Below are 26187 nucleotides of genomic sequence, written 5' to 3' on the forward strand. Positions count from 1 at the left end.
CCCTCCTCATTTGTCCCACCTCCTCCTGAATTTAAGAATCTAACCCACTGATGCTTTTAGTTTCCATGTATCCCTTGGCAGAGTATTACACACCTGAACTGTCTGCTCTGCTTGGAACTCCCCTTATTCTTCATTCTGCACCTCAGCGTGCTGCTTTGTTGAACACATCTCACTCTCTTCCACCATTCTCTGCAGTGAACAATCTATCCTTACCCACCTCTTTCCATATCCCTCATTCTACAGATCACTGTCTCCACCTCAGGCCTCCTTCAGGCTAGTAGGACCTAGGTTAGTTCATTGTTCCATGTCAGAGAAGCTCCTGTATTTTTTTGATCATTGTGATCTTGCTCTGAACTTTTTCCACCCTTGCAGTGTTTGAAGATGCAGAGACCTAACCTGCACACAGTATTCAGAAGGCAGCACACTCTGAATTCATATGGTGGCATCATTAGTCAGTCTTACCCCTTCAGAACAATTTCTAATGCTGGATTTGCTTATTGATTGCTGTGGATTTCTAGGCTTGTATTTTGTCCTCACCTCCACAACTTCCTTATAAATGCAAATGGATGAGCTCACAACCCATCCCTTCATGTGGAAATTTCCCCACCGTGTATTGCTACACAATAGTTAGCAATGGATTTTACCAGACATTTCTTTGCCTGTTGATTCACTCTTAAAGGAACAAGCTACAGTTTTTCACCCAGTTGTTATTCTGGAGTTACAGAAACAGCAAACTGTCTGTGGTGTGATATCTTGTTTAAAGTTTTTTGGAAAACCAGGCAAACTATATCAACAAGAGCTCCAAAATGCAAAAAGCATCTGTATTAAAACTGCAGCTTTTTAACTATATTGGAGGTATTTTGCATGGACTGAAGTAAAAGAAATCAAAAATAGCTTATTTCCAATATTCTGAAGCAGTTCAGATAATTTGCTTGCTTTGTTTGGCCATCAAGCTGATCATATACTAATGCTTTGCTTGGGGAAAAGTGCTCCATGATAGCTACAATGGTAAAATTTAAATTTTAGTTATACTATCAGAGTACAGCTCCCCTAACAGTAAAAAAAAAACCAGCAGCGACTACTTACTGATATCCTATCTTGAAATTCTGCTGTAGGCACAACTGGAATAGTTCCCCCATGTTTCCCAAATTTTCTTTCCAAGCTTTCCTGGACAGACACTAGGGTAAAAAGGAAAAAAAAAAGTAGATGCAAGGTAACTGACAAATGTGAAATTTTAGGATTTTTTTTCCTTAGAGCAGTGAGCAGTGCTTTGGTATTTTCACTGATATTTATTTAACCTTAGTTCTTGAAATTCTGAAATTTCTAAACAGCAACAAAGAGCACTTGAGACAACACAATCTTGAAGTTAAGAAAGGGATTTAAATGAGAATTGCCATAACTCTCCCCTACTTTAGAAACACCTTAAAATGTATGATTTATGAGAAAGGGTTATATTAAAAACTATACAGGTGTATGTTTTGTCAAGTCCGGTGTCTCAAGATTCTAATGTTTTCTATAGAGTATTGTTTAAAATGGAGCAACATCCTCCAGTTCTTCTCTACTGAGCTTCCTCTCATCACATAATCATTATTGTTTCACAGAATGACCATAAGTGAAGCTGTGAGCCTTAAGCAGGTTTTTCCAGTGCCTGTCTCTATTATTGGCCTTTATAGAAATCCTTTATTGTTGTATGTGCAGAACAATGGCACCTGCTTGAACTTCATTTGAATGCTTCCTAAATACCAAGTGTACAGCTGAAAGATGTTTATTAAGAAGTAATAAATATTTCACTTAAATGGCTTAACTTTAGTATTTTATAAAACTAAGGAAAGAATTTAAAGATAACCAGAAAAGAATGCATTTAACTTAAGTCATTAGAGTTGCAGGTCAGTTAACCTATGAAACCTTTTCTATTCTTTAGTAAGCAGCAATTACAGACTTCTGGGGAAATTGTGGTGAATTTATAAGAGTTCTGTTTCCATTTCTCCCACATTTGGTGTTGCTAGTCCAGTCTATTAATTAAACAATGTGTGGAAGCAGAAGTGAGCACTTACTGAGCAAGTGGTAGTTTGAATCTCTTTCATATTTGAAAGTCAGACGGCCATAACTGACGTGGTTCAAGTTTTTCAGCCATTCAAAGTAGGATACTGTTACCCCACCAGCATTCAGGTAAAGATCCTGCACAGAAAGAAGAAATATTTTGAATTGTGACCATGTGACATAGTGCTATCATGTTCTGCGAAAGCAAGCAGTATTACGTCCAAGGCACTACTTTAAACTGAAGTACAGAAGACAGTCCAGTTCTTACTCTTACAGGCCAATATCCTCTTCTTCAGTTCAGGGATTACTTCTACTGATTTAAAATAGGACTTGACTTCAGAACACATCAAGTTCAGGTCTGCTTGACAAAGTGACTACTTACTTCTATTTTACCGTAAGTGTAAGAAAATTAGAGCATTCTTTGGCCACCTCAGTGAGTAAAGGGTGAAGATCAGCTACTCTGTCTAGCAAGGTCACTTGATCAGGACACCCTTTCTCTGTGAAAAAATTGTCATTATCTAGGTCTTCTTCTTTCCAACTAGGATAAGTCTTCTTCATTCCAGCTATCACTACACTTCTTTCAAACTATCTATACACTCTGCAGTACACAGTTCTGTCAGAGCCATCACCCAGACACACCATGTCTACAAAGTGGCCAGAATATTTACTCTTCCTTCTTCCTGTATTTAGTACACTTTTTGATTGAGCAAATGCCAGCTATCAATCATTATCTTTGGTCATTTACAGTTGTAGTGAGGTCTTTAATAAATATTATATTTCTTCAGCAACATTGACACCCCTTTCCTAGACATCAGTTATTAAAAAACACCCTTAGAGAATGAATGGCTATTAATAAAAGCCTCCAATAACTAGAGTCTTGGTACTCTTCACAAAAATGTTCCTTTGAGATGAAAATCAAAGGTCATGATAGAACCTTACAGGGATAACCATGATATTCCGCTCCAAGAAGATTTTGTCAGCTTCAGGAGTTGTAGGCCCATTGGCACCTTCAGCAATAATCTGAAAGAAATCACAGCACAGAGTAACTCAGAGGTATAGATTTGGGTTTGTTCATGCTGATTATTGAATATTAGTACTTAAACAGACCATCTCTGATTTTCATTTCCATCTGAACTCTCTGACTTACTTTTGCTTTAACCTTGTGTGCATTGGCCTTGGTCAACTGCTTCTCGCTGGCAGCAGGGATGAGAATGTCACACTCTGTTTCCAGAATGCTGCCCTCAAGTGGCTTTGCTTTAGGGAAGCCCATGATTGTCCCGTGTTGCTATGTGAAGAAAACAAACCACAGTGGTTTTAGTGTGTTGTGCACTCATACCAATTTCTTCCCTTCTGACTTTCAGAGTGAGAAAAGGGAGAAGCAACAGTACTAGAGAGACAGCACATCATGTAATTCCTATCCTTACTTAGACATGAAAAGCAAGCTACAAAGCTTCAGGAACAAAGTTCCCAAGACTGAAACATAAGTGCTCTCTGCATAAAGACACTGAGAAACATTTGGGTTCTGGAACATTTAAAAAAAAAAGATTCCTCTCAGCTCTTAAAATAGTTTTCAAATAACTGAAATGACTCGCTAGTATGCTACACCCAGGATAAGTTGCATCAAATAAGATTCAAATGGTTTCTAAAATTCAGTACTACAATGATAGCCTTTGTTTAGTGATAGAATCTACATTCTTTTGAGAAAGAGGGTGATAAAGAAATTTAAATATTCCCTATATAAAAGAAGATGCATAAAATAAGCCCCTAAAAATTTTAAGTAGAAGATTGTATTTTAGTGCCTGTGAAATGACCCCTCAAGTCTGCTTCATGTGGAAGTTGAAATAAAAAGACCACATCCAGTTTTCATTATAAACTACACATTCAAGTCACACTGCCAAGCAGGCTTTCATTCTTTCAGAAACATCCAATAGGTAAGAAACAGCAAAAGTACACTTTGTACATCTTGAATGACCATGTGCTTGTGATTCTCAGTCAGGAATCCTTCAGGAACCTCCTTGCCCCAGTTCCTTAAGACATCTTTTCTAGTTAAGGCATAAGAAAGGCAATATAATAATAATTCCAATTCTGAAAACAAAGTAATTAGCCTGCACACATACAGACATTTTTTTGAGAGTCAGGTCAAAGGGTAAAAAAGGTACCACCTGCATTTACATTCTTGTTGGGGATAAGAAGGAAAGTCAGAAGAATCAATATTTCTAAGCCATTTTGTAAGGACTATTTGCAGCATGTTTAAAATATCACAACACCAGTTTACAGTCATCAATCATTCTATGTATTTGCAAAGATGACAAAAATGAAACCCTTTCTGCTTAGCAAAATTTCATACCAATTTGAAATCTTCTAGTTCCTTTGGGTCAATCCCATCAGGATTCCAGATGGAACCATTGAACTCTCCGACAGCGACACACTTTGCACCAAAACGATGCAAGTATCTCATAGAATGCAAGCCCACGTTACCAAATCCCTGAGGGTGCAAAGAGAAAGGGAAAAGTAGTTAAGCCTCCAGTTAAAATCATAGTTACTGCTAGGGCTAATACAGTTTTAAATAGTTCTTCATCTATTGGCATATCTTGGCATTAGATATGCATAGGCAAGGTGGAAGAAATCTACATACATGCTATTCTTGTCTGAATCTTACTGCAGAAATGATGCACTGTAGCCAGCAATGTACAGTTGTGATGAGTGTTTTATACTGGAAATATAGAAAGGAAAAGGTAATGCTACTATGAAAGTGTCAAAACAATGATGTTTATCAACCTGGGAATGTTCTGTGTATCCACTTTATGACTGGCACCCTCTTAAAGGGATTAATGGACTTTTGTATGACTACTGATTTAATTCCAGGCCATTAAGTTCCTTTACTTCCAGGATGCTGATGTTCTGGAAGAACACACATAGCAGACAAAAAGTCATATGATCGATGTTGAAAGTTTGTTGTATGATTCTGTGCTGAAAAAAAAGCTATAAATATATAGTAAAAATATATGTTATACATATATTCAATAATCAATTCCTGTATAACATAGCTTCAATTATATTTGGGATTTTTGCTTATGTATTAGAAGCAAACTTTGATAGAAGAGTCTGTCATGCTTTAGGTCTCTTTGAAATGCTCTAGGTTCATTTTCCTACCAGAATTTTCTGCTTTTCTTATGGCTGTGTTTTCAGTCTGTGTTTTGCTTAAGTGCCTGTTAGTTACTCCTCTGCCAGGCATGAAAATGCCAAAGTGCAGGAGAGGAGTGTGCTGCTGGGCCTGTGCAGGGCAGAGATGTTTGTTGCAGACCACAGGTCAACTAGAGGACAACTTGGAGGTTACAATTACTCTGCTATTTCTTTTCTAACAAGCTCTTTTGAAAGCAACAAAACAAATCAGTTCTTCAAACGCTCCATTTAACAAACTGTTTAAAGTTGAACAAGTTTCCTCTCTTGGAAATTTAAGGAACAATAAGGCATACTACTGACTATCAAACACTTTCAAAATTCAACTACATAAATCCCCAACTCTTAGGAACACCAAAAGTGTACATTCAATCCTACACATTTAGGATAAGGTCTTTGTTTCTATTTTTCCAACTGCTTATTCTGTAATGGAACACTCAATTCCTGTTCTTAAATTTTTTATTGTAAAACATTGCAACAAATTTTTTGTGGGTAAAACTAGTGTCACAGCTCACTGAGAAGTGTGCTTAAAGACCTTAGTTCAAACATTTTGGTGTTTGTAGCTTACAAGATCATAATGACTAGAGATTTGGCTTTGTGCCTGTAGAGTGCAAGTGGAAGTTCAGTTTATAAAAACTAGTCCAAAATAAAGGACACCTATGTTTCTTGAAAAGTGTTTCTAAAGTTTGAGAGTAAAGGTTAACTTGGAAGTTTTAAAGCTCTCTCAGTTTTTAAGGGCTACAGCCTGTTTTAAAAACAGCTCTACTGAAAGTCTGTATACTACTTCTTTTCCTACTGTCTAAGGAAAAAAGTTACCTGAACAGCAAATGTTTTATCTCCAAATCCTGGAGTCATTCCTAATAAGCTCATATATGAGGCTTCATTGATGAAATTTTCAATTCCATGGAAGACACCCCGGCCAGTTGCAGATATACGTCCATGGATCCCACCCTGGCTGATAGGTTTGCCAGTTACACATGCATGTGCATTAATATCCTGTAAAACAGCAAAGCACTTGTGAGACATGGAATTAATCAATCAAAAAACAGCTGGAACAAGAAGTTTTGTACACTTCTGACATAAGGGAAAACAGAAATTTTAGGAGTCGGAACATGATATAGCTTAAATGAATTTAGTTTGTAAAGATGATTTCCTTCCTCACTTCCTGTGAACCCCTCAGAATGTTCTGTCAGGAATGTTGTGTAATTCAATAGTGGATATGGTCTGTGATTTTTTGTTGCCTCTAAGTGTGTGTGCTAACTTCAGTCTTTGTATCATGGTGACATGCACAAGCAGACAAATCAAAAAGCTCTCAGGAATATTTCTTAAAGTCAGCTCCTGTTTGCAGCCACAATTTCTTTACATCACTACTTTTGATATCCTTGAACTGGCTTTTAATCATCTTTAAACAGTGTTTAGTGTTCCTTTCTAACAAATTGTTATTTTACAATTACAAAACGAAGTCTGTAGTCAGAATACAGGGATGCTCTCAGAGGAAATCTGCAGTTTGAAGGTCATATGGAAAAGTTGTGTACTTACTGCTTTTATTCAGAAAAGAAGCATTTACAATCAAGCCTCCATTGTTAATTTGGTGGCAATAAAATTAAGTTTTCCATATTCCAGATAGTCAGCCAAGATAAAACAGCTATTTAAAACCATAGCTTATTTTTCCATTTGGAATTAATAACATGAAAGAAATTCTTCCAAACCAGACACTGGAACTCCCTCTTCTGTCACCAGTGGTTCCCATGCTCACACGCCCTGGGAGCACAGTCACACGGTGCCTTGGCATCCAGCACAAGTGAAAAAGGAGGGATGAAAGAGAATGCACTGAAATGAGAGTGCCAGCAGCCGGATGGGTTTCCATTCCACCAGGCACACATTCACTGGGAGGCTCCCTCTGCTCCATCCCTTGTGCCAAAGGCATTTGCATGCCTGTGGTGCAGGGTGCTTGGTGAGAGGAAGGAAAGGAGCAGACAAAAGTAAGTGGAGGCAGAATGGCTGGAGGAGACTAGAGCCATAATGAAGACTAAAACTATTTACTGTTTGAAAATGTCAGTGAGTTAACATATAAGCCTCTTTAAGAACAATGAAGGTGATGCTGGGCTTGCCACAGAATTCCTAATTCAGCCTCCCAAAACACAGCTCGCTGTTCTCCATAAGCTGTATGCTCCCTCTTGTGGCATGTCAACTGTAACAAACATTGGCAGGGCTGTTCTCTTGGAACCACTTGGCCTGATGCTTTGATGGACTTTCAGGATTTTATTCTGTTATATGGTCTTAAACTATGCTTTGGGCTTTGTGCATTCACAAAAGAGGGTATATATTTTACAAATATGTGAAGAAATACAGCTTCCCACCATATATAAGAATGTACTTATCAAAGTCCTTTCCTGTGTACGAAAAGTCAGTTGATTGTGTCAGGAATTGCAGAAGAGCGGAAAGGATTAATTTAATAAAAAACTTCAGCCATATGTAACTCACTGATCCAGCAACTTCAGATGGATTTTCTGGAACAGTTAACATGGTAGTTATTAACAACTTGCATGGTTTGGCAAGAAAATAGGGCATGAAGTGAGGCCACATCCAGGTCTTCTTGAAGTCACATATAAAAGCCACAGCTGATGTCAAAGTCCTAAAATCTTTGGTTTCAAGTCAATAAGCATAAACTTTCAACACCTCTTGGGTGAAAACCAAAGAGCATGGCTTTTACTGAGAATCTTGAAAAATGGCTTATAGCTAGCTAGCATCATAGACTTCTATTTCAGCACTGGTAGCTTATGAACTTAGTTGTGATGTTCAGGCACTAACCTTAGCTCCTTTCTTTACCCCCCTGCAATGATGTTCTCCTTGTCTCTCCAGCTCTCCTTGCTCTGTATGGTTGGTTTTGAGCAAACCCCCCTTATGTGCTTGTACCTGTTATTTGATTTACCCTTCCCACTGAAAACTCCCTGAGCACAGCTGTGTGCAGTGTGCAAGCACAGAGCCATCAGGTCTGTATCTCAGAGAGATCCCTCTCACCAGAGTTATCTTTCCACTCCACTGAATGTAGCCCTTTGCACAGCTTCCATCTGTGTTTGCAGTTACAGCTTGTTTCACTTTTGTTCGTTGCTCATTTTCTGCTCTTAGTTCCCTTCCCTTCTTCCCCCATGGTCATTTTTATCCTTTTAGTATTCCTTAATCCCCTTTATTTTTGCTCTTGGTGTCCCAAACAGATAGTTATCTGAAACATCTTCCTCTAGAAACTGGTTTTGATGGATTATTCCCCTTTTTATAGCCTTGTCAGAATTCTCACTTTCCTTCTCCATTACCTGGTCATTTTCCACAATAGCTCTGGAGTTCCACTGTGGCTACCACTCTCTCAAGTACAAACAAGCAACCCAACAAAATTAAGGAAACTAATATTCCCCCTCCAGCCCTTATTTCCATTTTTAATTAACTTTGCAGAAAAGTGTTACTGAATCCTCTCAGGTTTATTTTTCAATAGGATACTGCCATAACAGAGGGAGTCTAAAAAGAAGCTGTTGTAGGGTAATTCCAATTTTAATCCTCAGTAGTTATTTTCTTTTCTGTTGTCATTGAATCATAAGCATGTGTAGGACTACACAATAAGGTGAGCTTATAAAGTGGTAAGAATAAGAAATTCATCCATTTGAAAACTCCTTTATCAGGGTTTAGTTTAATTTAAAAAATGGAGCTTTTGTATAAAACTGCATGAGAACTCTTCAATATAGCAAATCTTAGAGCAGGTCACTTGCTGTGATCCTTCTTGTCAGTCTCAATAACACAGTGCTGTTGTATCACAGTGAAATACACATTTTAGTGCCATGGATGAAGTGTTAGAACTTCGTCAATGCTTTGAGGCAGTAGTTTTGCTCTGAGTTGGAATTTTAAGTTCTGGCTGAGGGAACTAGTTGCCACCCTGCATTTTGAAGTTCTTCTGAATTAATAACTTGGCCATTATCAGATATCAAGTTGCAATTAAAATATTTACCTATGTGAATAGCAAAAAGCAAATAATGTTTCACAGTGATATCCCTAACAGAGAGATTAGTGCAAGAGTAATTTAACTCAACTAGTCAACATGCCACAGCTGATTCCTCAAGCATTCCTTTTTTCCTTCCGTAAGATACTTCAGACTGCATTTCAGACTTAGAATAACCTGTGCCACTGCACCTCCCAGTGTCCAAGGCCCCAGACAAGTGTTGTGCCAGGATTTGCCTGAGGACAGCAGGCACGTCCTGATCAATGCGCCAGAGTGAGACACGTGGCAGTGGCACTAATGCCCCAGCCACACACCCTGCAGGGGAGCTGCTGCAAGGGACTGCACTGAGTGCAAGGCAAGAGGAGTTGGGATAAGCAAGCATGCAACAGCATAGTATAATAACACATTAATACACAGCTACTGACAAATAAGTTCTCCAAAATGCATTCTTTCTTTGAACAGACTTGTTGAAAACGTACAACAGAAGTGTTTGGTTAACAGGTACAAATAAGCCCACTGACACTAGGACAAAGGCCAAACCAAGGGCTAGCATTAAAAAGTAATTTTTAAAAACTTTAAATTTTTAAATTGCCTCCTGGGCCATTAATTGTGTCAGTGTCCTTTTGCTTTACACTTTGAAGAATTTGCTGAAGTCCACAATGAAACTTGTTACTTCTAGGAGACTGCAGAGAGTCTTAAAACTTCTAGAAGTTATACCAGTAGTGTGAATGTAATTTGCATGGTCTCTTGAATGAACAAAACCATGAGCATGTATTTAATAAAACTTGTAAATTAGTTTTCAGTTAACAACTTTAAATTACTAATTACAGTACCAATGAGAAACAGAGGAAAATTACAGAAATAGAAACCAATTTTAGACTATATACCTTTAAAAACAGTGTATTTTCTTTTGTTGAACAATTGCAATCAGTATTGTATCAGAGAAGTTTCTTTTAAGGCTAGTGTAAGAATATTATCCTTAAAGCTATTTTTCCTTTGCTGTACCCTAAAATCCTCACACCACTGAGGCTGTCACAGTTTGCAAGAGTATTTTTAGATCAAATAAGTAAACAAATTGATATGATTAGGCAGCTTTTCTGCTTGAAAGCCTCTGCACAAGACTTACATAGTGTCCTATGGTACTGGCATAGGTGTCAGCAATCCAGGACATCTCCCTCTCCCCCGTGCTCATATCAGGAGCAGGAACATCCACACCAGGTCCTGTTGGCAACAGTGAAAAAAAGCTCTTAAGGATCCAACAGAAATAGTTATTGTCAATCATTATTCCCTTGGGAACTGCAGGCCTAACAGAGAAGAACTGTTTTCCTGTTTAATCCTCAGTTTACTATACAAGCAACATATTCTTCTGGATTCAATGCAGTTTTAGATGCTGTATCGCACCTTTGTACAATATTATCAAAACCCCCAACCTTTACATAAGCCATTTGATAAAAGGTGAAGGCCACTTGGTCAATAAGAAGACGAGTAGTTTGGTTTTTTTTGCCAGGAGGGTGCTATGTGGGTATAATTTCTATATACTGTGATATTGATTGGATTCTTCTGCATAAGAATTTCCTTTCTGCTCCTGGGTGAGGTTAAATATTGAAGGTAGGCTGTACCTAGTCACTGCTCTGTAGTACATGCATTTGATTTTCCTGCTCACTTCAAGAAAAGTTTCATTTCTCTTTCTTGGTGAAATAAACCTTTAAAAGAAGTCTCACACATCTGTCAAAAAAAAATCTGGTTTTTGTTGATAGCTAAAAATAGTATTTCCCCAGACTATTTAAGATCACAGAAACCTGCTAATCAGAATATTATATGCAACTCTGCCCAAACAATTTTTTCTAAGTATTTTTAAAAAGTTTGTGAAAGTTGTGTAGCAGCAACCAGAGAGCCAAAAAGGAAGATAATTTTATCAAACTAGTTTAATTGTCACAGAACTAATTATCACTATAAGCTTGCATTGTGTATAGTAAAACCACAGTCGCATGTAACATCAGTAAGTGTGTTTATAAAGGAGCTTAATTTAGATGATAAATGCTCTGTCTGGAAGAGCAGCAAACAGTCTGGCTGGAGAGCAAGAAAATGCAGATTAAAGGATAGACATTCCCAAGGCAGTTAGATATCAGGAATACATGACAGACCTTTAACTAGTTACATGCCTCATTATTCATTTGAGTAAGAACCTTCTCTGGGCAAAGCTGCTCCCTTCAATTAAGAGTTGAGCTGGTAATAGTCAGCTTTCTGCAGAGATGTCCAGGCAGCAAAGCTACCAGAACAGCTCAGGGCTGAGTGTGAATAAAGCCCTACTGACATTACAGAAGCTGAGGTTCTGTTACAACAGGCTCCTGTGCCTCTTGCCTACGCTTCCCTTGCAGCCTCTGGTTGCCATGGGTGAAGCCATCAACTTTTGCTGGGGTGGATCTTCTATTTCCTTCCTCTCTTTCCTCAGATACCAGCCAAAAGCCCCAACTGAGACTACAGGAAACAGTAACAGTGAAGAGCTTGCTATTAGAGATTAGAACTGCAACAAACATGGCCACCATTTTATGATCTAACTCTGAGAGAAATGTGATTCATTTTGGATACTGTGACCTCAGCTTTTGTGGCTTCTCACAGCTAGAACAGCCAGCAGAAAAAGACACAGTTCCCTTTAAAATGCACTAGGATGCAATGACTCAATTCTTTGTGGTTCTTGCTGAAAGTTCTGTATCCAAATTGTTTACAGCTCTCAAAAATACCGTTATTTAAGGCTATCATCTAACGGACACTGCCAATGCACAACAAATCAGATTCCTAAATTTGAATAGTAAAGCTGCCCAACATACCAATAAAGCCCTTTTTTGCCAGCTCCATGGTAAACCTTCTTGTGATCTTTTCCAATTCATTGTCCTATAGAGAAAATGCAATAAATATCAGAAGAAATCATTAGTGCTTATGAGTATTTGCTCAAACTTAGCCCAAGCATAAGCCAACGCCCTCTTCTTTTAGAAGAAAGGATGATTCATAATTTATATAATTTATATGCCACTCCCTAGCAGACTGTAGGTACTCAGGCAGCACAAGAAACATTGGGCTTTCTTTCTGTACATTCTGATCCATGACAAATTGGGAGCATGGCACAGGAAGAACCACCTGTGCCCATAGCACAGATTTCTAGCAAACAAATCTGATATCCTGTGTGAGCAATTTACAACCAGCAACAGCAAGAGCTGACCCTGCCACTTGTGTAATCAACACAGCCAAATGACTTGACACAAATCCTTACAGGAGCTTTGAGCTTAGAATATCTGTTATGTATTCTAGTATTCCTTTTTGTACAAGTTGCTTTAATTAGGGCAAGAAGGCAAGCCTGCAGTAAACCTTTTATAAGCCAAGTTAGTTATTATTCACACTGGAACACTGCATAGAATGGTTTAATGGAGCATAAAACTATTAGTCAAAATAAACAAAAACATTAACTTTTTTTTTGAAGAGTAACTTAATTTAAGCTTTTATTAACAGTATCAACTTAAAAAAATTTCCAGATTCCAAATTATTTGTAGTCTCCTGATTTTCAGAAAAAAATAATAAATTAAGTAATTGAAGTATTCCACCTCTGAAACACAGACCTTTTAAAAATTCTTTTCCTACCTATTGCATGCACAGGCTACATTCAGCCTTTACAGAGGCAGAAGTGGCAGGAGGTTTTAAGTGATCAGTAATGCCCCTAGAAGAGCTTTTTTAACTGGCTGGCTTCAGTATTGCAGATACCCAAATTTTTATCTATGATTAGGCTTACTGTGTAGTTCTTGGGATTGATCTTGACGCCAGCCTTTGCCCCACCAAATGGCACATCTACAAGAATGCAAATGAAAATCATTTTACTTTTTCAACAATAAAGGCAGAACACGTGAGAAAGATGTGTAATTATATATTTGATTTTAGTGGTGATTTTGGCTTTGCTGCGTTTATGGCTTCTGAAGCGTAAGTTATAATCTGATCTAGGTACTCTTATAAAAATGGGAGATCTTTCAAGGCACTTTGAAAATGGTCTTTAAAAGTTCATTATTTAAATTTTCTATGCTTAAATATCTCTTGTATTTGACACTTGTAGAAATAATAAGTTTTATCTTTTATATTTTATTGGTTTAGCTGAAAAATGTTACTTTGGGAGTCCTAAGGACATCTATATACATTAGGAAAGTATTTTCTTTTCTTACACATAATATGCAGATTCTCTACAATTTAGTAGCTATGTACAAGTTATACTTCTTTACAGCCCATAAAGGAATTTTATCCTTTGCTCTCCATAGCTCCCCTGCCTGAATCCTTTACAGTTTCCATCTGTTCCCCCTAAAATTAGTCCCCTACTAATCCAAGTTTGTCATACTTGAATATGAGTTCAAGATGTAGTACTTTCTATGGGAGAGGGTAGTTAGCAGAATCTGGACTGTTCAAATGAAAATGCAACCGTATTAAAGTATTTTCAGTGACAGGAGAAGGAATACATATTATTATTTTGGTCACTATAGATTTTCCCACCTTGCTATAGATTTAAATTAGAGATTAGTGTCTGAAATTCATTTTAATCCTTTACATGTTTGGTTTTTCTATGTAATTACATCAGTACTGATTGAAACTGAAGATTGGAATCTTGCTTGAAAAATGAACACTTACCAACCACAGCACATTTGTATGTCATGAGAGATGCTAAGGCTTTCACTTCATCCACACTAACGTCCATACTATAACGAATACCTGCAAAACACACACGAGAAAAAATAGGAATTCACTAAACATCTTCATAAGTGTTTATAAATTGGGAAGGGCTAATCCACACCAACAATCTTTAGCATGCAAGTAGGTTGTTTATCAACTTATTTACTCTAAGAGATAAAGAACAAGATCCTGTTCGCCTATTTAAATGTTTATCTTTTATGTAGCAGAAATTCACTACTTCAGTAATTTTCTGTGAAGTAGCTTAATGGCAGCACTCAGCCTTAGGGAAAAAAAGTGAATATTGTTTGTGATGAAGATGAATCAAGCTGACAGGTAGCTAAGAGCAGAGTTTTCGAGAGGCTGATAAAGCTCTTCAGCATTCCCAAGATCTTTAGCTTTGGACTTCATTCATTGTATATACAAGATTAACTTTGTTCCTGAACATAACTTATCAGTACAGGTTATAATCAAGAACTGATTTTTGATGGAGTAATATAAGCTCCTGTTAAGTTCTAAGCCTTGGCTTCAAGGCCCTGGCTGCTAGGCACAGCCACAAAACAAAAAACAACAAACCACTCTGCTAGTTTGAATTTTTTCAAAACATTTTGAGGGAATAGTCCTACACCAGCAAGCTTGTGAGACAAGGCCACCCATCCCACACCCACACACCCACATGGAAGCCAGCCCACACCTGCATTCCCTGCTCCAAGTCACTCAGCAGGGCTGCAAGTGTGTGCTGACACATGGTACAAATGCAAATTCAATTTGTTGTGTGCTGGCAGCAGCTCAGATGCACAATGAGTGAGCTCAGCATTCAAGGCAGCTCAAAGCTGAGTAAAAAAATGGTTACACAAAGGTAAGGAGATCTTTCACCTGCCTGACTCTTTCCAGTCTTCTGAAAAATGGAAAAATCCAATAAATTTATTGAACTCAAAGTTAAGATTCATGTATCTGAAGGTAGCTACAGAGTAGGAAATATTTAACCAAACTGACAGAGCAGATGCAGAGAACTAGAGAAGCTTAAATATGATGTTTAAGATCAACATGTGCCCAAAGTCATGTGGCCACAACCAAAAGGGTCCTACAGCTGTATGTTTGTTTCTATCCAAACTTCTCCTATTTAACCAAGTATACAACAGAGCCATGAATAATTTATTATTCCCATCTTTACTCCCCAAATCTTTGGCTGTAGGTTCTGCCAAATTGCACGGTGGTTTGTAGCAGGCACAGAGTGTCCTTTAGATGCCAGAACATGGCACCACAAATTTCCTATTATGTAAAGAGAAGACCATATTCAGGTTCTCAGGAGTGAAAAAAGGCCAGCATACATTATCCAAACTAAAGCACTGTGCTGCTATGAAAGCCATTCCTGAATGCTCTGGAAACAATCCCAGTTTCAAAGGAACTAAGGGTCGCTCAAATAAAGCTGAGGGCCAAGTGCTGCTTTCTTATACGAGTTCAATGAGTAAAAGAAAGTACCATGTCTCTGCAGAACAGAATTTAAACTTATTGTGTATATGGGGGAAGGGTGGTCTCCAAAAGCAAACTAAGTAGTTTCTAACTTAAATAGCTGCAAGGAGTTGATGTCTGAGCTTTCAATAACCTTCTCATGGGAAGTAATATTCAAAATTTAAGTAGAACCTACCAGAGCCCCAAAGACCAGTCAATGTGTTGGGGTTTTTTTTAATCTATCTTACTCTGATCCTTCAGAGGAGCAGTTGTCCTTCTGTCAAGCTCTGAGCAAGAAAAAGCACTATCTATGGGCACTGACTGTCCTGCCTGGGGAAACCATTCCCTCTTGCTTGAGCAGGTACTCTGGGGACAGGTCTCATCTGAGTATTGCTCAAGCCAGCCAAGTTTAGAGTCACAGCCTATGCTGACCAAAAGTGAACTCTGCCCCTCCACCCCCCAGGTGAACTAGATTGCTGTGTATTTATTCAACCCATTTACCTATTGAAACTTCCAAGCTGTGTATACAAAGCAGTTTTGCTATAAATGTACTCCTGCAGGCACACAAAATGTTGTTTATTGATATATGAAAATCAGCAAGGAAACGAAATACTTTGGGATAGTTATCTTGAACAGTTTAAAAAGAGAAGCAAAATACAAAAAGGGAGGGAAGCTTCTTCTGCAAATCATACAGAAGATAAGACCTGAAGAGGTAAACAAGCAGCACTTTATCTGGAAATGCTGGTGCACATATTTACTCCAGTGCATGTAGAACAGTTAGATCTCCGGTTCCTTGTATTACCACAAACTTTGACGTAATAAATGTTAAGTCTTCGTATGAAGGTAAATAGGGAAAAAGCCCCAAAACTAACAAAGTACTGACAGGCTTTCAATTGAGCTGCCTGTCAGCCATGTACACATACCAGAACACAGGAAACTTTTGGACTTGAGGCCAAAACTGTTCTTTTCTGGAAAACTTTGTACTTCAGAATAAGGTTTAACTCATTTTCCAGGCTTTTAAACAGTTGTAATTAAAATGGCTTGACTGCTGGCTTTATCTTTGTAAGTGGAAGACTAGTCAGTTCTGAGAGTTTGCTGACTTTACTGGTCACTCTTCTCTAGTTCATGTGGTAAAATCTTTCATTAGGTGAAGTTCAGGATGTGAACCCAAGCTCTCTGACAGGTGTGATGAATTTTCCCTTCCCGGGCAGGAGCACACAACATTTAAGATGTGCTAACACTTAATTCCTTTTCACAATTCAGCCAGTTACTGTTTTCCAGGAATTGTAATTACTCTACAGGAGGGCCACCTCTTGACAGGGAAGTTATTTGTGCTAAGTTGTTAAGACTGATGAGAAGCAGGCATCTGAGAATGCTGTACATTCCATCTGCAAGCAGATGCACAAAGATAAAAGACTTACTTGATTTCTATTCTATTTGGACATCATTGAAATTTAGTTTGACAGCTTCCTAATTTGGCAGGAGTATTGCCACGCATTTGTGTGGCATCTTTTGGCAGTGTTACTAGGCATTCAATAGCCTAAGTCTAAAAATGGACCATGTGCACAGATAAAATATTGGGTTTGGTTTTTTGGGTTGTTTTAAAGGTTCTCACCACATAAAAGCAAACAAAGTCACTGTTAGGTAGCAAGATTACAATTTTTTTAAACTCTGGCAAGTCCACTCAGTAAGTCTCTGGAAACTTGTGACTTTTACAGCCAACTGCAAAAAAATAGTTTGAAGAAAGCCTCAAGTTACAGTATGACTCACGACCATGGAAAATACTTTTCATTGGAAAACATATGAATTCTTGTTCCAGTTGAGAATTCTCTTTCCTTACCACGCCCCAAGAAGTTAAACAGTATGCTAAGAGTAACTTTGTTTTTCTATGCATAAAGGCTTCTAAATGAGGAAATAAGTTTTCATTTAATTTTTTAGTATTGGTCAGTATGAAGAGAAGGCTTTATCACTACATGGCAGTGTCTATGCTTTTAAGACTTCTTTTTTATGATCTGTATTATGGAGATATTATACTTCACTCAGGTACTTCTGCACATCAAAGCAGCCTTTATCAGCAAGGCTACTTGGATTCTATAGTAACAGCAGTTAGTTATAATTTTAATCATTTTATCATTTTGTAGCAAGAGGTGTACTAATATACACATAACAAGGACCTTGATTTCCAAGAAAATTGCTTATACATCCTACTAGATTTTACATTGTACAGACTTCAGTATGTTCTGTGATGTTAAGCATGTTTATTATGCTTCCCGAGAAAATGTGATGTACAGTAGTCATCCTTTTCAAGGATCCTTTTCAAGGATGACTACTGCCCTTCTAGTACGCCTGCAAATCTATTTAGGGAAGTTCGTGTCACTATTTTCTGAGCTTCTTCTGCAGTGATCCTAAATGGTAGTACCTACATGTGCCCTTGCTACTAACGAGCACGAGGTATTCAAAGTCTCAAAAAAACCCTCAACAGTTGCCATAGCAACAGTTCAAAGCAAAACACTTGGTAAACTACTCCTTCTGTTCTAAGTATTTTGTAAATCTTAGTAAGTCTCTCGAGTTCCCCAGAACCTGGAACACATTTGCATCTCAGCCTAAATTATTAATATCTAACCAAGGGTTTTGTCCTGCTTTGACTTCAGTGTTTTCTTCTGGTTGTCATGTTCTTGTGAACTTTGGAAGTAATTTGGGTCCTTTACAGATGGCAATTTCTGTTAATATTGCGCATTTGTTCTGCTCACCTCTATTTGCAAAGTGCTTTTGTTCTGCTCACCTCTATTTGCAAAGTGCTTGTTCATCAAAAGAAACGTTCCAGAGCAGCAGCTATCCTACACTAGCCATACACAGTCAGCAACACAGATGTCATCATCTCCTCTGGAAGTTCCTAGGACTGACTACAGGCATGTTAATCTCCCAGTTAGCAGCACTGGATTCTGCAGCAGCTCTGTGGGTCAGCAGCTTGCCTGACCCAGTCCACAGGCTGAAGGAGCTTCAGTATAGATGTTCACCTATGGATTCTGCAAAATCCATAAATCAGCCCCAGCACTTACTGCAGTGCCTTAGTTCCTTAATGTTTTAACTCTGGATTATGTATATTTTCATGTTTGGTTAGTTAAACAAGTGCAATTGTGACTGTACTACCATCAAACTCAGTATTCACTGACACTTGACTCAGTAGGGACATATCATCTAAGCAATTCTTAAACTCTTTCAGAACACACACATTTTTCTAGACTCAGAAAAACAATCCAACCTTCCCAAGAAGGAAACTGCTGAGCCTTATTTAACCATTTGAAAAGTGTGGTAAACAGCTCAGTGACCAATTTGTAATTATTGAAGACAAAGAAATTCCAGATAAACCTAACAAAGCAAGATGAGTAATTCAGTACTGGAAAACAAGAACACTGTACACCAATCAGCAACAAGAACCACTAATTCCTAAATTCAATTCACTAACTGCCAAGAGGGGAGATAAAAATATTTATCTCTTCCTACACAGCAGTAGCCAGCTACAAAGCTGGGGCAGGACAGACATTCCCCTATAGAGACACCCCCCCATTCTGCTTTAAGCACTAGTATGTATAAAATGACTGTAAAGTATTCAGCCAGCCAGAATACTTCAGTATACCACTTATTGTATGTTTTTAAGAAGCTGCACTTGAAATATGCTTGAACATATACATTTATTTCAGTCCATATTGAGAAAAGCCAAGAATTTTCTCTATTCAAGAACTACCTCTGGTGCACTGATAAGACTTGGTGTATTAAATGTGAATATGGCAAATCTAGTGCACCACCAGGCAAGGAAATAGGACATGAATTTATGCACTTGGAATCTGGCTGTGAAGTAAAGTCTCTCACCTACAGAACTACCTCAGCCCCACCTAAAGGATTAGATCACTCATTAAAGTGCACTCAACAGGGTAGTAAGAAGGACAGAAACAGGGAGATACAGTAAACTGCTTCCACATAGATATTATTATTACCATGTGCAGGGGGGTGTGTGCAGAGGAGGAAATAACACACAAGTTGGCCCTGGCTGGTCCAAATGCCATAGGAGCCACAAAACAAGAAGGCACCACAGTGCTGACATGAGGCAGGCAAATTCCATGCTCTTCCTAAGAGTCTAATTTCTAACAAGATGGAGCTGTTGCAATTCGTGCAACAAAAAAGTGTTTGCTAGGATCACCCAGAGAACAGGAGGGAGACTATCACACAGGAGATTCCTCTCCCCTACACGTGTTTATGCAGAAAGCCCAATGCTGAGAGAGGTATGATCTCTCTATAAATAGACAAAGAGCCAACAGCAGCAAGGGAAAACAACTATTTAAGATCAAGGACAAAGCTGGCTACTGCAGCAACGGTATGAGCTGATTATATGAAAAAGCTGAGACTAAAAAGATTCACAGCCAAAAGAGCAAGGCGTAGCCTCTTACAAGAATATCAAAGGTAAAAACAAAAACCTGATATGGTTCACATTATAACTAGCATATTAAAAGACAGTAAAAGACAAGACACACATTCCTTTCCTTATTTTTTCATTTGCAATTTAAATTATATCCACTATTGCACTAATTGTGAAGTTAGATAAGCTACAACAAGAGAATAGAAACCTTTGAAAATTGGTCAAAGGTTGGACTCAAATCTTAGAGGTATTTTCCAGTCTTTATGATTCTATGAAAGTAAGGCACTCATATAAGCTTTAGCTGTAACACTGAAGTGTTATCACAACTAGGCTAAAAACGCTTTTTCCCACAAAACCCCTCTCCTGCTCCTTTGGAGTTAGATCAGTTTCCAAGGTTTATTTCAGGTTACAGATGGTCCATGTTATAGTTCCATCTGTTGCATGGTCCATAGGGTACATTTCCATGTCTTACTCAAAAGACCCTGGGCCAAAAGCAAAGCTCTTAACTTTCACCCATGCATGATTTAAAAAAATCAAAGCCACTAATTCAACCCCAAGATAAACAGCTCTGCTGGTTCCAAGACACCTTATAGCACTACTCCTTTCCCTCTTAGAAAAGAAATAAATAATGGTGAGACAGCACATGTACTGGTCCAAGTCCTGCATGTACAGGTTTTTCTTTTGCAAGTAAGGTTTCCATCATCAGGTATGTACACGGTTTAAACCAGAATAATGTCTGCAACAGAGAGTATTTTGTGTCTGGGCACTGAGATCTGTGCCAGCCTTGGATTTCTGCAACTGGAAAACTGCGGCAAGGCTGGCATGAATAAAAGTCACCTCATGCAGTAAGAAACTCATTAATATGAACTCATAAGCCAAGTGAGAAGGATAAATCCTGATAGGCAGAATAAATGCAGCCAAGAGCAGACAACAGGAAAGTTTTGTAGTGCAGAATAGCTCCTTCCACTAACCAGCCAAGGCAGCACCACACAGGAAATCAAATTCATTCACCTCCAAGTCAACTGAACAAATAAAGCAAGACTCATTGTCTTCACATAAAAGAGTGAACTCAGAAGCAATGTTTGACAAAGCTTTCAAAATTCCTCTGTAAATGAAAGTTATACTAAATCTACTCCAGAACTAAGGATGGTTTTAAAGCCTTTCTGAACTGAGGAAGCAGCTGGTTACAACAATTTGGGTGAGCACAAACAAGTTAAGCTGTTTCTGGCTCTGATTGATTTGGTTTCATTTATAACAGACCTGTTGGACAGTTGGTTAACGTGGAAAGGCTTGAAAAAGTTTTGAAACTACTTAGCATTATTTGCATAATAAATGCTGCCTAACAAACACAGAATCGCTTCCATACAATTAAACAGGTAAAAATTCAATAAGTCCATTTTGTTTTCTGAAACTGACCAATTAATGATAAATAGCCATCAGCAACCACATACAAAGTAGCTTAACCAGTTCTACACCTTTCACAGAATCTGCTGAAATTATTTAGAAGTTATTATTTTAAGTAGGAACTGCCAGAGTAGTTTCCAACAAAGTCATCTGTATTCAGACATCTCATTTCCTGTACCCTACTTGCTTTGTTTTACTTCTTTAGGCAGCTGTCAGTGCAGTGAACACAGCAGCTGTGGTTTCCTGTTAGTACTGGCCACTGGCATGCAAGTCACCACATCAGCAAAGGAAAGAGTGATGTGACCCACATCATTACTCCACCTACCAGGCAGCATCAGTCCACTTGTATAAATACATTTGGAGCATAAGCAACCTGAGTTCCAACACATGAGAAAACTGCTTATTCCATATCCTCAGTGCGCTGAGGAGGCATCTAAGTGATTTTTCCTTTGTAGTAAACAGTTACATTGCAGAAAATGGAGTCCTTAAAACCTGGATTTGCATGCTGGACATACTGCAAGATCTACCACTTAAATGGGGATATTCATGCCAGTTCTGTAAAGATTCCCAAAGCACAGCAGAGAAGCACTGGTAAGGAAAAGAATCACCAACTTCTCTCAACTTGGAAAAGTTTGCAACCCCCAAAGCAGAATTAAGGATTAACTTCTACAACAATTAAATAGGTAAGCACCACAAGATTCAACAAGAAGTGTTATTTCTGGGTTCTCTCAATAAGGTGGAAAACCACCAAAAGTTGTAAACTGAAAAGACAGCATGTTTCAGTACCTTACGCTTCTTTTCCAGAAAAGCACTTTTCTTCACCTGATGAAGAATCACTTGCACTGCTATGTAGTGACAGCTACATCCAACACAACCAAGCTGACTTGTGTTCTTACATGTGCTTTGAGGGGAGAGAGTAAAATAGGAAAAGCCTTTAAATAGCTTCCCATTTTTATTAACAATGCTTTTAATTGTTAGAATTAGGGTATTAAGAGCATTGTACTTCCTCAACAGAAATACGACAGTCAAGTTTCTCACCAAAGTGTTGAAGTTTGCCTACAAAAAATGTAAGACTGATCTTGGATTTGCCCTCATGCAGCTGTGTCAGGCTACAGTCATCCATCCACTCACACATCCAGGAACTGTATTTTCAAAGCAGTCTTCTCACGGCATTCACTCTACTGAGGTGTTTCTACTTGGCAGGCAAAAGAGAAGCCAGCACAGAATAGGTATGGAAGGACTACTAGTCAAGGAACTGCTGGTTTATACCAGCAGGTATCATTTGCATGCACATGTGAGATTTATAAAGATAAACCTTGCATTTAGATTCTAGCAGTTTTCACATTTGGGTTGGATCACTAAATGGGGATTGAGGTTTCACTCCAGAAGAGAATGAGCAGGCAAAGCAATTGAAGATACCTCTGACAGAAGGAACATCATCTAAATGTTATACTGTTAACTACAAACGTTTAGTAGAAATAAGAAGGTGCTGCTAAAGTGCATATAACTAAAATGTTTATTTAGACTATTTTTGAGTAATTAAGCTGCCTCCAAGTTTAGGGCATTTAAATCAAGATTTTAAAATTTGATTTACAGCATAAATTCTTCATTAGTTCATGGTTAAATCTGTAAATGCCCTTATAAACAGAAAGGCATACAGAAGTAACATACAACCACTAATGAAGTATTTTGGTATGAATGCACTGAAAAAATTAGGAACAATTAAAGGAGAACAGCCTTTAAAAGACCTAAAAGCTTTTGTACTCCTACATTTCCTACTTGAATCTTAAAGTGTACTTTGATCATTTGCTTAATCTGCATACAGAACAGTACTTAATATTCTCTAACCATCATCTCTTATCCTTCAGTTTATGTAAACATCAAGAAATATAAGAGATAAGCTTTTAAAGCACAATGCTCCCTGAAAGAACAATAGACATGACGAAGCATCCCCACTTACTTGCAATCACCTAGCAGTAACTAAACACCATTTCTTTCTTAGCACCAAATACACACACAGACCAAAAAAAAAAGGCAGAATGGGTAACCTTGCTTTACCAAATTTTACTTTTCAGGAAGCACAAAGTTAAAGGTCATAATTCTGCATGTGAAAAGATGTGCTGTGCTCCTCCCAATGTCTTTGCAAGCCTTCCACTTGTCAACTCACCCCTTCTTTTAGAAGGCGGCCTTATGTCCCTTGCTGTTCCTTGATGGTGCGAGTTACTTGCATTGGACTCTGGGGTCCACAGTGTGTGGGACACTCACTTCAGCAAGTTTCCCCATTTCATTCTGTTATATGGAGTTTGGAGTTGTGTTTCATTGGACTTTGTGCTTTTGTTCCTGTGGACTGCACTAGGATTCTAGCTCAAAAATTCCTTTTGGACAAAAGCTCAAGTTGTTGCTGCATTTCAGGTGGATCAAATGCACTATAAATGCAGAAATATCTCTACCACTCCTTTATCTTTAAAGTAGAAATGTTCTACTTCCTCACACCTTTTTCATATCGGGTTTCAAGCAATTGATCTTTGCTTATCATGCCTCCCATTTAAATTTACTACCAATTCAGATCTGCCACCTGATAGTGAGCAAATTCCTAGAGAGCAGTAGAAGGTGAAATCCATTTATGATCTCTGTGCTTAAGAATGGAAAGGAAATATTATTTGCAATTCCTTCCCTAAATTCAGAGGGGGTGGGGAGCAGCACAAGAAGAAAACGACAAACTGCTGAGACTTCCTACTTTCATGAGCTGTCATTTTCAATTGCCTGTAAGTGCTCCAGTGTTTGCTTCAGTGTGAGTGCAGACAGGCATAACAAATGCCACTGAAAATCAAGAAATTCTGGTGAGGATTTAGAAATGTAGGTATCAGAACAGTGTCCAATGACCCAGTTGGTGGGGTTTGTTTATGTCCAATGCATTTTATAATTATTTGTTTTAAACATTAGTTCCTTCACTTATGAACAGTACTAATGTGAAATATCAGAAGGTATCATATATTAATATTATTTTAGTACTTCATTTGTCATTGGACTGCATTTTGTTATGCAAGCAGGATCTTAAGAGTAACACAGACTGTACAGCAAAGGACTTTTTGTAAGCAGAAGCAAAGAGTAACTTAACTGAGACAGAAATACAACAGCAGTGTGATATCCATCAGTATTTTAAAAGAAATTATAGCAATGGTATAGAACAGTAGATTCACACAGAGTAAACTTCAGCCACGCCCATGCTGGCTGGAGTCTCCTGCTAATTCTTGCTTCAAGTAAACAACCAAAAGTTGAGTTAGCCTCTTCTGAGCATGTTACAGGACACTCACTAGATATTTGATTTTGGAACGTTAAGAATCACATTAACAGGACACACTATTTGTGCTGCAGAGAGAAATCCTCATGTCATACATATACCAGCTGAACTGATTCTCACAAACACATTCACCTAAGAACACCCTTCCTAATCTAGTCTTGAAGATGGAGGACTTAATGTACAAGAAATTGCTTGGTTTCTGTAACCGTCATTATTTACTATAAAGCTGATGTACACTGAAAAAAAAATACATGTGTTTACAGACTACAGAAGCTCTGGTTTGAGTCAAAGATCTGACATGGTTTCCAATACTCAGATGTCCACAAAGATCAGAGCTCTTGAGTAAGTTATGCTGAAGGACATCTGTATTTGTTTTTCAAGGAAATGCCATCTGTCCCAGACTAAAAGGGAGTCTGATTCCTCTGAGACCACGGCCGATCCCATGAGAGCCCAGCTCTGCTCAGCTCCTGCGGGATGCACCCTCCGGGTCCCTCAGCATGTTTCACCTACCTAGAGCTAGCCACCTCCAGAAAAATCACTTCTGTCTAACTATGTATCCAGCCGGTAACTGGAAACACAGTTAACTTGTTATTTATCTCTAGGGATGTTTTCTGTGCGAGCACAAGCTTTTCGGCAACACAGCCGGCTGAGTGACAGCGGCTCGACTCGAGCAGGCACTTCTAGCATGGAGCTCCCCGCTTTCCCTACAAACACCATCGAGGTCTGAGTTAAAATCAGGCGGGGATCTCTTCGCCATGCCTAGGGCCACACCGGCGGTGGGAGCGGCGAAGGCCCGACCGGCGGCCGTGACACCCGGCCCGGGGGCTGGCCTGGGGGTCGCCCGCGGGGCCGGGACAGCGGAGCGCCGGAGGAACCGCCCTGCGCCTGCCCCTCCTCGGGTATCGGATACCACGGGTGGCACAGCGAGGCAGCCGCCTGCCCTGGCTGGCCGGGCGGGCACAGGCGCGGCGGGACAGGGGGGGCTGGTCGGGGGCACGGCGGGGCGGGGCGGCCCGGCCCTCCGCGGGCCCGGCGAGGCGGCGGCTCTCACCTCCCTTGCAGGGCGTGCGGTGCTGGCTGTGCTGCGCCCGGTAGCCCTCGATCACCTCCCACTCGCCATTGTCGCGCTTGATGGGGAAGGAAACGCTGAGCACATGGTTGCAGGGCTTGATGATGCGGAGGATGCCGCGGACGCGGTGGCGCCGCTCCTCCATGCCCTCGCGGGTGCGCAGCCCCTCCACCAGCTTGTCCTCCACGATGCTGGCACCACGATCGAAGAACCCCTCCACCATCTTGAAGAAGTTGGGGTCGTCCTCTTTCTTCGCCGCCTCGCAGTAGTGCCGCCGCGGACACCGGCCGCCGCCCCACGCCGCCGCCACTACTGCCCCTCCGGCCGCCGCCGCCGCCGGCCCGCCCGGCTCCGAGCCCGCCAGCACCGAGCCGGCGGCCAGGCGGGACGCCAGCAGCTCCCCAAGTAGCGGTACATGGCGGCGGCCGCCAGAAGCGAGATCGGAGCGGGGCTGCCGCTGTCACAGGAGGGGCCGGGGCCGGGCGCCGCCGCCGCCGCCTTTAAACGCGGGCTGCAGGGGGCGGCGCGCCCGCGGGGTGCGGGGGGCGGGAGCTCTCCGCGCCTTCCGAGCACGCCTGCGCCCTGCGCCCCGCGCGCCCCCGGCGGGATTCGCGGAGGGGAGGGGGCGCGGCGGGCGGGGCCGG

At 39.8% G+C, this 26187-nt stretch overlaps 1 protein-coding gene across 1 annotated transcript in view; it reads right to left on the minus strand.

Annotated features, from left to right (window-relative positions):
- GLUD1 (glutamate dehydrogenase 1) overlaps positions 1–26080 on the minus strand; it is a 28935-nt gene extending 2855 nt beyond the window's left edge. The window contains exons 1-11 of the mRNA XM_030951024.1: positions 25526–26080; positions 13865–13945; positions 12987–13042; positions 12034–12097; positions 10332–10426; positions 6037–6216; positions 4388–4525; positions 3188–3325; positions 2980–3060; positions 2055–2178; positions 1087–1178 (exon numbers count right to left, since the gene is read on the minus strand). Coding sequence (XP_030806884.1) covers positions 1087–1178; positions 2055–2178; positions 2980–3060; positions 3188–3325; positions 4388–4525; positions 6037–6216; positions 10332–10426; positions 12034–12097; positions 12987–13042; positions 13865–13945; positions 25526–25766 — 1290 coding nt within the window. The 5' untranslated portion in view covers positions 25767–26080. The remainder of the gene's footprint in view (positions 1–1086; positions 1179–2054; positions 2179–2979; positions 3061–3187; positions 3326–4387; positions 4526–6036; positions 6217–10331; positions 10427–12033; positions 12098–12986; positions 13043–13864; positions 13946–25525) is intronic.
- Between the last annotated feature and the right edge of the window lie 107 nt (positions 26081–26187).

Source organism: Camarhynchus parvulus, chromosome 6, assembly GCF_901933205.1.
Source record: "Camarhynchus parvulus chromosome 6, STF_HiC, whole genome shotgun sequence".
NCBI classification, from domain to species: domain Eukaryota; kingdom Metazoa; phylum Chordata; class Aves; order Passeriformes; family Thraupidae; genus Camarhynchus; species Camarhynchus parvulus.